Raw genomic sequence first — 14,114 nt, forward strand, 5'->3', positions numbered from 1 at the left:
GATGAGAAAAGAGAGAGAGTGAACCAGCAGCGACAGATGAAGCAGGGAGGGAGGTGAAGAAAGAGAGAGGAGGAACAGGCCGACAGATGAAACAGGAGGGCGAGGTGAAAGAAGAGGAGAAGGAGACAAACCAGCCGACCCAGAAGATAACAGGAGGGATGGTGGAAAGAAAGAGAGGAGCAAACCAGCCGACGATGAACAGGAGGAGGTAAGAAAGAAGAAGGAGCGAACCAGCCGACAGATGAACAGGAGGAGGTGAAGAAAGAGAGAGGAGAACAGCCGAGCAGATGAACAGGGAGGGAGGTGAGAAAGAGACGAGAGAACCAGGAGGCACCGAATCGACACCGCTCCTGAAACTGTGCAGACCTGTGAGCTGGGAGCCAGTCTTGCACAGAACAGCCCTGAGGTGGGCCATACATATATAGAGCCAGAGAGAACACCAGCCCCATCACCACAGACAGCCACAAAGACAAAATCATGGGTAACACAATACTACACAACATACACCCACTACGTTATGAGATAAATAACAATAAAACAACACACATTAAAATAACGCTCGAAACAAAAGACACAGTGTAATAGTATGATGACCTATAAACAAGAAAACAGAAAACCACTTAACATTATATAAATCAATTCATTTTTTCAATATAAACAACAATAACATATAAAGTACACTCATAAACCAGAAAATATGCAAGCAAAAACTTAAAAAAAAGAACAAAAAAAAAAAAATTCAGATATAAAACAACAAATACAATATTTACACTGGAGAAATAAAAAAAAAAACAAAGATAAAAATAAACAGACAAAAATAAACTTATAATTTTACACAATAAAAAAATAAACACATACCAAAAACACATTATACCACACATTGTAAAAAAGAATACACAAGAGCAACTATATCAAAACAAACATGCACGCACCAACACACACACAACATATATGAAAAAAAAAAAACACATAAAAAAAACACATACACAACACACAGACAACACAAAAAACTTCATGACTTGCATGGCTAACTAGTGTTTGTTGGCTGTGTATTAAGTTTTTACAGTCTCATATATAAGACATCGATCTCTAAGCTCAGTAAAACAAGCTTTAGTTCATATACCTTCTATAATAGTCGTACTTGCTCATTTCTAATGACCGACCACTCCTTCTTTCTCTCTCAGAGTCGAGAGAGGCCCAGAGAGGTGAAAAGCGAACCAAGGTCGGCGTCCGAGGGTAGAGCATGATGGGGAAGCGTGCTGCTGCCTGTGCAATGCAGCGCCCGCAGCCTGGACCAACAGGCATAGTCCGCAGGCTGAGTGCAGACTGTGACCACGAGTCCTGCACAGCCAGGCCAGTGGGATCATAGACGACATCATTCAATCAAGCGAGCCCCTTGCTTTGTTGTTTCCCTCGAAAGATGAAATGTCTTTGACGTGTCCATCAAAAGGATAGTCTGTATTGTTTATAAATCTAATTTCTGATCCTGCACTCAGAGAAACTTATCTCTTCAAGTGATTTAAAGTCCCCTACGACTCACTCGTCATTGAACATCTGATTTTAAGGGCCGGGCCCTACAGCTGATGATTGTGCATCATAAATTGACCCTGAAAGCCACCAGCGTGCACATCCACTGAGAATGGACTTTACAGTGAAGTAGGAGACATCTTGTGTCCAGCAGGAAAACTTTAGAAATGAACAACATTTGCATATTCAGAGATTCTGGAATTTTTATGAGGTGAGGTTAGAAGTTGAGAAGAGATTACTTAATGTGCAAATTATACTTGTTTTGCAACACAACCATAACAGACACACATTATTGTTCCAAACAGATTGTTTATATATGTGTCTTAATACACGTCTGGAGAGGATCTTTAACTACACAGCAATACCACAATGACTGAAAGAAACTTCATAACAAGTAAAAAGTAGTTCCTCAAGTACAGTACTGGCCTGGATCATTCATGCTTCTGTCTGAGTGTAAAAAGTCAGGGACAAAGAGGAAAAATGAATTACACTTTTGCATGTAATCTCCAGCTGCCTTCCACGGCAGACAGGTGTATAAATGCCACGCAGACAGCTGCTTCGCAACCCCGCCTCTCATGTGAACCAAGCCCTGCTCACATTGGCAACCCATCCTCCTCCTCCTCCTCCTCACTGCAGCCCGTTCAGCTCCACACTATACCCTTCTCTCCATCTCTCTGCCAGCCGCCGGACGCCGCACCGTGTCCTCCACCGGACCATATAACCAATATCAGCCTTTAGGAACAAGCGTAAAAATGTAAGTACTCTGCTATTTTTAAAATGCCATTTTTCTCTGCGGGGTTCGGTGCTGCCGCACAGCGCTGCGTGCTGAACGCCTCAGCAGCAATGGATGCTCAGAGTCGGAACGCCCGCTGCGGGAACCCATTTTCACTGTACACGAAGTTAAACGGAATACTGTTTGAAGCTATATTAAAGGAAGGATTTTGTGAATGGTTCCCCAAGCTTAGATAGTTGAAAAGCTCTCGGCTATATTGGGGATTAGATATATTTTTAATTACAATTGAAATTTGGATTATTTCAGCTTTTGTTACAGTTAATACCAACCGTACAAAGTGCAGCTAACGTTCTCAGTAAGCTAGCTCTGTGATGTAACGTTAGCTAGCTTGTAAAAATATTATCGGCATAATATTTATATTTTACATTCCACCATCTTAACGCGTGTGTACATTTGACTGTATTTCCCGCTCTGCACTTGACTTCAAGGGTGCTTTGTATATTTGTCCATTTGTGTGTAATGTCGCTCAAACAGGAACTCATTGAACTCGCATTGAACTTGAACTCTGCCCCTCTCGGAGGTCGTTTCCTATTAGAACCGCTGTGTTCTTATTTACTTGAATATTTGAATCTTTGACGTCGTTAAATGTGAGTGCAGTGTCTCCGCTCAGCATCCCCAAAATCAAGGGCGACGGCCGGGCTCAGGCCCGGACTGTTACATAACCTTAATCCCACTAAAACACAGTAACGACAGGAACAAAGGCAGCATATCACCTTACTCATATCACCCAGTGTCCAACAGGCTGCTGGTGGGACACATGGACTTAGTCCTGTAAGGCTGGGTAGCTGGCATTGTAATAGGTAATAGAGGAGGCTATAATGGTCCATTGTGCTGTTCAGCAGCTCCATTGTCTCCTGAAGAAGTGCCAGATAGCTGGACAGACAGGAGGACTGTCCCTTTATGGACACAAGCAGCCACCCCATGACCATGACTGCCTATTTCCAGTGCCACTTTGACCTTGATAGGACCGTTATCTTAAGCGTGTTGGCAGCCTGTGCCCAGCAGGCTTTGTTCTTTAATGCATACTGATAGCTGCAATCAGCAGTTCCCAAACTGAGGCCCTGGGACCTTCGGGTGTCTCAGTTAGGATCCCAAACAAGTGCCATTGTCTTTGCATAATGTGTATCACTATCTAAGGCTGCCATTTTCCCATCTACAGTAATTATATATTATATCTAGGCTAACAACTAGTAGGATTTTCCTCTGAGCACATTCTCCCAGATCAGACGTCACTGTCTGTGATATCTCCAGAGGTTGTGTGACATATAAAGGTTGGGAAAGCCCTGGTTTCAGTTGTGTACTGTGTCCCCTTTTTAATGTTATTTGACCTTGCTGTGATATGGGCTCTGCCTGTTGCTATTGCTCATTGCACAGTGCTGTGTTTCAGTCATATGCACAATACAATCAACTCAATGTATTGCTTTTACTCAGTTCTGCTTTTTTTGTGTTTTCTTCAGTTTTATTTGTCTCTGTGCTTTCTTTGATCATTTCACGTCCATATGACCTCTACTATGAAAGTCTTCCTGTATTGAGACTTGTTGACAGGAAACCACATGATCAGGGCTGTCTAGGAGGAAGCTTTACGCTGAAGTACGAAATGAACTTGAGACGCTTTGTCCAAAGATATCAGATCAACCAAAGTCTGCTGTTCAGCACGAATGTACACTGGCACAAAGTGGGCCAGCTGTAAGTTATTGATTAAACATTGACTTTACTGATATATTCACCATGATACTATTTATTTGCCTGAGTGGCATGTTCCACTGCAAGCGGTGGATGAAAGGAAGATGGGCAGACAGATAGCAAGGAAGGAAAGAAAATGTGATAAGGAAAGAGTCATGAGACGGAGGTAGTGTTTGCATTATAGGTGGGGAAATGAGAGACGTGTGTGTGTGTGTGTGTGTTACAGCTGTTTTGTTTTCATTTGCACATTTCATTTGTAGCAGCACTGTGTGTGTGTGTGTGTGGTTTCACTTATTTTTAAGTTCACGTTTTTGTTTTCAGTTTGTTTTAAATATGGTCATGTTTGACTAAAGTGTCTTTTTGCTTAAAACAGTTTAAAAGACCAGTGTGTAGGATTTATTGGCATCTAGTGGTGGCCTAGAGCTCAACCAATATGGGACTTTTGACACCAATATCGATTTTAAAGGGAAATTCACCAATTGCCAATATGGTGGCCGATGGAGTGAAGTTTCGGGCTGGAATGAAATTGAAAAAAGGCAGGGCATGATGGGAAACACCTGGCTGTCACCAGATCAAAGAGCTGATTGGCTCTTTGTTTTGACCACAAACACCACACTTTGTAGAACATATATGTGATTGTAGATTGCAGTTTCTTGGGGTTAGGTTGCCTTGCTCAAGGGCACCTCAGCAATGCACAGACCAGTCCACACTCCATAATTGTGGTCTGTGGGACACTTGAAACGGCGACCCTCCGGTTCCCAATACACACTGAGTTACTGCCGCCCGTATTATTGTTATCTTTAATGCTAGATTATAGGCTCTTAGCCTCATGTTATGGAATAAAGGAGTAAAGCTTCAGTAGGTCATTTTTTATAAAAATCACTTTTTGTCATATTGTCTGAAAACTTTCACTCTAACAGGAGTACATGAGACAGATCATCTTTTTGTTGATTTTAAACCAGTATTGTGTACAGTAAACAGCAGCATTATTTAGAATGTCAGAATGGACTGGTCTCTGATTTGACGTAAAGCATGAGACTGATAATCTGTGAAAAACGCTCCTAATGGAATTTGCACGAATCTACCTGGGAATGAGACTCAACAATCATTTATCTTTCTCAGCTCTGATTGGTTGTTTTTGTTCAGGCCTGGTGGGTTCTTACAGATCCCATTAGGAGCTCTAGGAGGAGCCAGAGGAACCTGATTCTTTCACAGATTATCTGTCTCATGTTCTACTTGTTAATAATCTCTTAATGAACATATATTGTTGATAATAATGACAGTAAAGTTTATTACCTAGCTACAGGTAGCCTACAGATGGATCTAACAGGATGTAAACATTTCTGTGACTTCCTGTATATTCTTTGATGGCTGCTGGAAACTGTCCAACTTGACTGCAGTTTTTTGTAACCTGATCTCGTCCCCTTTCCAGCCAAGGCGCAGCTCCTCTCGAGCGACTGATATATTGGTTGGGCTCTAGCCTCACCCTCCCCTTTCTAGTGTGTAGTAGAAACTATGGTGGCTGCGGAACTCACAAAAAAGGCCCTATCTTCAGCCTACACGTTGGTCCTTTAAAGTTGAATAAACTAACAAGTGAGCCAATACAGTCCCAAAAAGTATTGAAGTGGTACACTTAGAAGTGGAGAGGAGAACCCTTTTGAAGCCTTGAGTTTGGCATTTGGCTGTGGCATGTTGTTTCTTTGCAGCCAGCAGCAGTGACATACTGCGAGTTCAAAATAATAATAAAACAAAGTAAGGATGTCACGATCTCATCGATCAGTATTGGCACCAATGAAGGCATTATTGAGCTTTACTGACCCGATCCGGTCTTTTGTTTTACATCAGCTGCTTTACTCATGAAGCTTGACTCATGAAGCTTTACTGCAGCCAGTTTGAACTCTCTCCACTGTCTCTCCACTCTGAGCTCTGTGTCAGTGGCGATACAGAGCAGGCCCGCCCACTGCACAGGACGAGAGACGTCTAAGGAGAGCCGACACACCCACTCAAGCACGCAGCTGCAAAAAAGGGCCCACGAAAACAAAAATCAAAATAATTGAGTATTCATTAATGTAATCCATGCAAAGGATTGTAGAGCACGATAGAAATAAAACACTCAGATATATATAATATATAGTATATATATTATATAGAGAGAGGAGAGAAACTCCCTCCAGGCAGCTCCAAGGCCAAAACATTACAGAGGGTTTGTTATTTTGTACTTAGCAGAGCTATTAATTGTCAAGCATATACATTGGATTGATTGTGAAAGTGTTAGATCAATATTGAATGACTCGGATCGTATCGGGGGCTAAAAACACTTGATGGAGACATCCCTAACATGAACCATCAGTGCAAGATCAAAAGTAGTAACTGAACCATTGTTTAGTTCCCAGTAGTACTACTAGTGGCCTTGACATCAGGCTGAAGAACACTATATTCCTGTGATGAGGCTCTGAATCATATTATCTGTAATTATTGTGAATCCGTATGAGAGGACGACAGCATCAGATGATAGCTGCCCTCAGTGTCAGCCTCTGCTGCAGGGATGGGTGTGATAATGGCAACGATAACCTGCAAACACATTATGTACATACAGATTAGCTGGAACAGCTTTGAGTTCATGTTGGGACGGTGATGATGCTGTTACTCAGAGTAAAAAAAATAACAGTGACAGTGAATGTCAGTCCTGATAAGACTTATAAGTATTTAAACTGGACTCCAGGTTTTAGTCAGTGGTTTTTTGGGTTTGGTTCCGCACTTGGACACCATCATGATGTCTCGCTTCTTGATGCCCATCCGCTCGTCCTGTAAGTGTTAGTGACAGCTCCTACCCTTCATGTGGAACTGTTTTTCACAGGGACAGCTTGTTTTGTTGTTGACTTTATTTTGCCATTATTTACACTTATTCCCTTATGTAGAGGATTCTGTGTGTTATGCATGGCTATTTGTTTTGTTTTTGAAATACACTGTCAGTTTTTAAACAGTTAATTAGTAAGTTGATTGACATAAAATGTATCAAATTCAACAATTTGGATATAGAGCTGCAATGATTAGTCGATTAATCAATTAGGTATCAGCTATTAAATGAATTGAACTATGTTGATAATTGATTAATAAGTCATTTTTGATTAAATGAATAATGAAAATAATGGTTAGTTGCAGCCCCAGTTTGTTGTTGGGCCCACTCACTAGGACATGTCCTCCTTCTGTCTCCCTGCAGCGGCCATCATGTCCTCAGTGCTGCAGAAACTGATCAGCCCTCTGGCCAGCAGCCCCGCTGAGCCTCCCAGGAACAAGGTGACGGTGGTCGGGGTGGGCCAGGTGGGCATGGCCTGTGCTGTCAGCATCCTGCTGCGGGTAAGACACAACACGCTGCCTCACAAGAGAAAAAAATAGAGAAAAGAGCCCATAAATATCATGGGTAAATGACATGAGATGATGATGCTGATTTTCCTTTATGCCTGTGTAATATAAACAATATCTTGCATAATAAGATCATCTCCATTTCAAATGTTTTGTGAAACTAAAATCACATATGGCTCTCCATTATCTGTGTTGACTACATACTGCGGTTGTAAATCACATTGTACATACCTATATTGAACAATATATTTTTTATAATAATGGTAAAATGTGATGAATAATTAAGGTATGAACATATGTCATTTTAACATACACAATAAAAAATGTTTCATATCAGATATATTGTTTTGATATATTCTACAGAGTATATTAAACAACATGTATTAGAAATATATGTGCCATAAGTAATATTGTATGTACACACATTGTAATATACACAGACACTTTATATGTGATATATATCATAGAATGGAAGGAGAAATTTTGTTTTTAGATAAAAATGTATATATATATAAAAAAGAAAACTCTATAGACAAATGGGGTATTACATTAATGTAATCCATACTATAGGCCTGCTGAATTGAATGTGATCTCTCCTCCACAATTATCTTCCTGCACTCCCTCACCTCATCTTCCTCCTCCTCCCCTGAACAGGACCTGTGTGATGAGCTGGCTCTGGTGGACGTGATGGAGGATCGTCTCAAGGGAGAGATGATGGACCTGCAGCACGGCAGCCTCTTCCTCAAGACCTCCAAGATTGTCGCAGACAAAGGTCAGGACCTGCCGCTAACACCCTGCTGCACTGTACATGAGAATGACAGCACTCACCGGATGTTGTTTCTCCTCCTCTCTTCCTCCTCCAGACTACGCGGTGACTGCCAACTCTCGTCTGGTGGTGGTGACGGCCGGTGTTCGCCAGCAGGAGGGCGAGAGCCGCCTCAATCTGGTGCAGAGGAACGTCAATGTCTTCAAGTCCATCATCCCCCAGATCATCAAATACAGCCCCAACTGCACACTCATCGTGGTCTCCAACCCTGGTGAGTACACTAGAAAACACATGATCACCTTTGGTCTTCTATTACAATATCAATAACTCCTGCTTGTAACTCACCCTCCACAGTGGACGTGCTGACCTACGTGACCTGGAAACTGAGCGGCCTGCCCAAGCACCGCGTCATCGGCAGCGGTACCAACCTGGACTCGGCCCGCTTCCGCTACATGATGGCCGAACGCCTCGGCATCCACGCCAGCTCCTTCAACGGCTGGGTGCTGGGAGAGCACGGAGACACCAGCGGTGGGTACACACTATCATCACGCAACAATCATCATCTGTCAGATGAAGGGCATCAAATGATATATAGTGCAGTATTAACTGTTGGTGTGTTTTTTTATTTCAGTGCCAGTGTGGAGCGGCGCTAACGTGGCAGGAGTCAACCTGCAGAAGCTGAATCCTGACATTGGCACTGATGCTGATAAGGAACAGTGGAAGGCCACACACAAAGCGGTAGTGGACAGGTATGGTAGACAGCAGATAACAAAACAGCAGTCTATATATATAAATATACACACACACACACACACACACACACATAGATATATCTTTCATTTAAATTTATTTAAGTTCAAGTTCATGTTCAATCTGTATTGTCCCTCAAGGAGAAATTTGATTTACAGTAGAGGGCTGAAACAAAAAACAATCAAATATACAAGACATGGGACAGTAATCACAACCCTCGAGATGCTTGTATCATTTTAGAGTAGTATGGAGGGGAGGGGTATGTGGTGGAGATTCTGAGCATCTGCCTGACACCTCCCCGCCCTATTTCTGCACTTTGCATTTTCCCCATGTATTAAAGTGCACGTGACGGGAGATGTCTGATATTTAACGGTCTTCCCTAAGTAAATCCCAGTGCGTGAGTGGCTGCTGTCGATCCTTTAGATTCAGTAAAAGTACTGGATCCTGCCCGTGTGCAAAGGATCAAACTAACACTGAACCACAGCAAACCAAGTTCCTCTGACGATGAGAAACAGCAGATGCATTTCAATCTTTGGAGCAACAAACAGTGCAACAGGTGTAGAGCTTAATCTGATTGTTGATTCTTCATTAACAACATTTAAAATACAAACAGGACAGCGAGCACACTACTGCTTGTCGCTACTGGCGTTTTAATTTGAAACACTTGATTGATTGATTAGTGATTACACAGTGCGTGAGGATGAAGTCAGTGACACTAAAACCTGTGAAAGAGGAACTGCTGATCAGCCAATCACAATGTCCAGTTTGCCCCACCCATTTCCAGTTTAAACCACGCCCATTCCGAGTATGGCTACAGATAGAGATAGTTTAGTTACTTTGCAAATAGTTTGACAAAACAATCCCAACTCAAGGTCCACTTGCTGGCTTCTTCAAGCCACAATCTTAAAGCCAAGTCACAAACTTTGGAACACTGTTTGCTGTTCTTAAAGCCTACAGTAGCTGAATTCTTCCCTCTTGCCGCTAAACTCTCCTCCCAGAACTTGTTTACTTGAGAGACTTGTGTTCATTGTCCGGGAAAGTTAAGCTCTCCCTCATAAGACCTCCTGTCAGATTACATAACCACTGAGGGAAGAGGAGACACAGGGCTTCTACTTTCTTCTCTGTAAAACACCCAAGTCCAAATCCTTTCTATGTAGGTTAGTTTATCTAGAATGAGCCTGTGTTTTTTTTTTTGCCAGACTTGAGGTCTGTGGTTTTAGCTCTCAGAGCACATGCTGCACCCTGTCCCGGCTGTTCAGTGGAGATAAAACATGAGACAAGAAGATCTCCAGCACTGATAACTACTATCATGTACAAGAAGGCTGATTCTGTGTGAATATTTAACAGTCAGTGGAGTGCTGAGAGTGATTACAGTTCAGGTGGCCCCAGTGGGAATGTGACCTCCAACCCTGGCAGTGTTAATGCAAGCTTCACTCACTAATGAACATTAAGGGCTGCGTATCATGGACAGTAGTTATGTCATTTATTGAAGACCAATCAGCAGTTTGTGTTAGCTTCAGCGGCTCTCGCAGTCTTTATAATCAAACCTTATGATGGTATAATATATTGCAATATGTGATGTAATTTCTTACATTGTAGAAAGAATATAAAGCAATAGATTTTACTATATATCTATAAAAATGAAAAATTCTATTTGTGTGCTTGTGATCATAATGAAATTGACTTCACATCTATTGGGGTCAGAGTTTTACAGCCTTATGGTAAGATAGTAGACTTTATATAAACTTTTATGTTACTAGGTGGTTGCTATGGTGTTCCGGGTGGTTGCTAGGGTGATATAAGGTGGTATATGTGTATTAGTGGTGGACCGATACAGGTTTTTCAATGGCCAATATATAATAATGCTGATATCAAAACAAAGAAAAGTCATGTATAATTCTGATATACTCATGCACATGATTGATGATGTGATACACATGGTTATCTGAGCCAGTAACATGTTGTTTTAGATGGGATTGTTATGAATTAATGAAATAGACAAATACATTTGGTTCTGCTGTAGATTTTAGAACCTGACTGGTATTTAAGTATTTAAGGGAGAGCAGGAATTATTATATACATTGTAATAGATATTTAACACTAGACAATATTACTTTTATATTAGATTTGCTGTCATTTAGGAGAAACGTGTTAGCAAGATGTATACTTTATAGTACAGAGCTCCAAATGAACTTTTTCACCACCTTCCCAAAAAAGGGAAGCGCTAACATCGTTCCACAGCAGCCTCACTGATAAGGCTGCCTGCAGATGTGTCTGCAGACATTTTTTGCTTATCGGCCTCGTAAGCGCAGACATCGGCCGATAAGATTATCTCAATGTGCTAGATAATTTGTCTATAAAGTGTATTTATATGTGCAATTTTCCTGTAAGATCAGACTTGTGGAATGTAATTTTTACACATGTACACACACACTGTATAGATGTTGACAGAGTGCTGCTGTGTGTCTCAGTGCCTACGAGGTGATCAAGCTGAAGGGCTACACCAACTGGGCCATCGGTCTGAGCGTGGCAGACCTGGACTGAGAGATTTGATCAAGAACATGAGCCGTGTCCATCCTTTCTCCACATGGTCAAGGTCTGACACACAAAACACACACACACACACACACACAGGATGCATGCACACAATCATAACTGGGTTAACCCACTACAGTGCTCCAGGGCAAAAGTGAGCTGTTGCCACTATTGACCCCCTGAGTTGAGCCCCTCCTCCTGTTAGTAGCAGTTTGGTTTATTTATTTTTATTATTCACAGTGGAAATTTTGACACAGTTTACCTTTAAAAGGCAGGTAATAATGCCTCAATTAACAACATGTCCCTAGTAACCACTAGATGCAATTATATCACACACGCTGGTCGTTTAAAGCTGCAGTAGGTCATTTTCATAAAAATACCTTTTTTTGTTCACTTTTGCTCAAACTTTTTACCATTCCCTGAAGCGTCACATGGAGACAGTAATCTGTAAAAAAAATCTGGTTCCTCTGGTTCCTCCTAGTGCTCCTAATGGCATTCATAAGAATCCACCAGGCCTGGATGAAAACAACCAATCAGAGCTGAGAAAGATGGAAAAAAGCTTTGGGTTGGTGGCTTTAGGATAGGTGATTGTTAAATCTGATGAGTGTTAATTCCCAGCATTCATATTTGACGACCTGGGAATGAGACTCAACAATCAGCCCAAAGTGTCTTTATATCTTTCTTAGCTCTGATTGGTTGTTTTTGTTCAGGCCCGGTGGATTCTTGCAAATGTCATTAATAGAACTAGAATGAACCAGAGGAACCACATTTTTCTCACAGATTATCTGTCTCATGTACTACTATCCTGACAGTAGTGATAGTTTCAGCAAATATGACAAAAAGTTATTTTATAAACGTTTATAAACCTACTCTAGCTTTAAGTATTAAATATTAGGTAATAAATATTTCCCAAAACAAACTATTCAGTTAATACGGTCTGGCATTAAACACCCCGCATATATAGCTATCTATAAATGCTTATATACTGTGTTTTCGTTTAATTGTGTGTGTTTCTTCCTCACTTAACTCTGTGTATGTATGTGTATTTCTGTAGGACATGTACGGTATTGGTGAGGAGGTCTTCCTGTCTCTGCCCTGCGTGCTGAACAACACCGGCGTGAGCAGCGTGATCAACATGACCCTGACGGACGCCGAGGTGGGCCAGCTGAAGAAGAGCGCCGACACACTGTGGGGCATCCAGAAGGACCTCAAGGACATCTGAACACACCCGCACACACAATACGCAGCCGTGATGCAGAGAGGCCTGTCGACACGCACACACTCCTTTTGTATAACCTCCCTCTCTCTTAGATTGTATCGCTCTTATTTTGAAGGAGAGTACCAGTGTTTTTGTAAAAATAGTGCCAGTGAGAATTTCAGTTACATGTCCGGCCTGATTTGATTGTTAGTGCCGAATTATGTCACCATCTTCTACCTGTCAATCACCTGACAGCTTTAAGTCTATAAAATTCCTTTATTCTCCTTTAAAACAATCCGCACATTTCCTCCCCAGTAGGCTGAAGTTGCTGTGTTACCGTGTTTGTGTTAGGAGTTGTAAGCTGACCTGTGTTACCACAGTCTTTATGGATTCTTGTGTTTCAGCTGTTTTGGACCAGGAACACAACCCTCAAAAAGCCAAACGTGTCACTTGTCCTCCTCCACCACTTCCTGTACTGAGTCGTTCATGTAGATCTCGGCAGGGAATCATGAGAGAAAGACCCTAAATGTCCAGAAAAAGACCCTAAAACTCTGAAAGGAAACAGTTTTTCTCACACTTTTGTCTAAATGTGGTACTCTGCAGCAGACAAACAACTGCACACCCAGGTCAAATCGATGAAAATGTCACATTGTGAGTGTGAAGGTGGATTTTTTCTTCCCCTCCTGTTTTCTCGGTGTTAGTAAAGGGAGATGGAGCAGCAGAGAAGAGTGGAAACGTCTAGCTCCAATTGTCTTTTTGAACAAGTGTGACCTAGTGTTGGAAACTGTGTTGGAAACAGCAATGTGTAACTTAATAAATTTGAACCTCATGAAGGCTAGTGTGTATGTGTATGTATGTATGTATGTATGTTATCTAATCACTCAAAAAGTGTCACCTTTTGTCAATGATGCAACCAGTGAGGAGCCTGATAATTGACCCCCTCTAAGTCCGGCCCCTTTTTGCTCTGTGCTCCAAACAGTTGAGCAAGTTGATATTCGAACAACTTTCTCCAATCCTGTACGCAATTTTTTCCAGGACGGTGAAGTCATGACATGCCCTAGTCTGCTTCTGTTTGGTTTACCCTGACATTCTTACCCTGACCATAACCAATCTCACTCCATGCCTAAACCTAACCAACCAAACCAATGAAGGCAATGAGTACTAGCCAATCAGAGGCAGACCAGGGCGGGTCATAACTTTGCCACCCTGGGGAAATTGGCTTGCTGTTCTTAGATATGCTATGTGCTAAGTATGGAGCCCATAAAGTCCTCTAAAGGAAATATTTTTTATCTTGTGCGCACAAGACAATTTACTAAAAATTCATATGGATCTCTAACGGCTTCAGATGCACACAGCTATCATATAGTGGAGCTAAGTTTTATTTTCACCTCAGAATGTCGTACCATGAAATTCTGCTCTTGCTGAAATCTGAATGTCCGCCAGACTCTGTGTAGAGGGGCATGGACACTTCGGTTAAACGGGCGAATAACAGAAAGCTA

The 14,114-nt window shown here is 41.8% G+C and overlaps 1 protein-coding gene across 1 annotated transcript; it reads left to right on the top strand.

Annotated features, from left to right (window-relative positions):
* Positions 1-2,122: 2,122 nt before the first annotated feature.
* LOC118338054 (L-lactate dehydrogenase B chain-like) lies at positions 2,123-13,449 on the top strand. The gene is given in 10 exon segments (XM_035675226.1): positions 2,123-2,281; positions 7,224-7,360; positions 8,021-8,138; positions 8,230-8,403; positions 8,487-8,660; positions 8,764-8,881; positions 11,354-11,420; positions 11,423-11,472; positions 11,565-11,571; positions 12,472-13,449. Coding segments are annotated over 9 exon segments (1,005 nt in total). The 5' UTR covers positions 2,123-2,281; positions 7,224-7,231; the 3' UTR covers positions 12,640-13,449.
* Positions 13,450-14,114: the final 665 nt, after the last annotated feature.

This window comes from Morone saxatilis, unplaced genomic scaffold (genome assembly GCF_004916995.1).
Source record: "Morone saxatilis isolate NCDOM2014 unplaced genomic scaffold, NCSU_SB_2.0 Contig10, whole genome shotgun sequence".
NCBI lineage: Eukaryota > Metazoa > Chordata > Actinopteri > Moronidae > Morone > Morone saxatilis.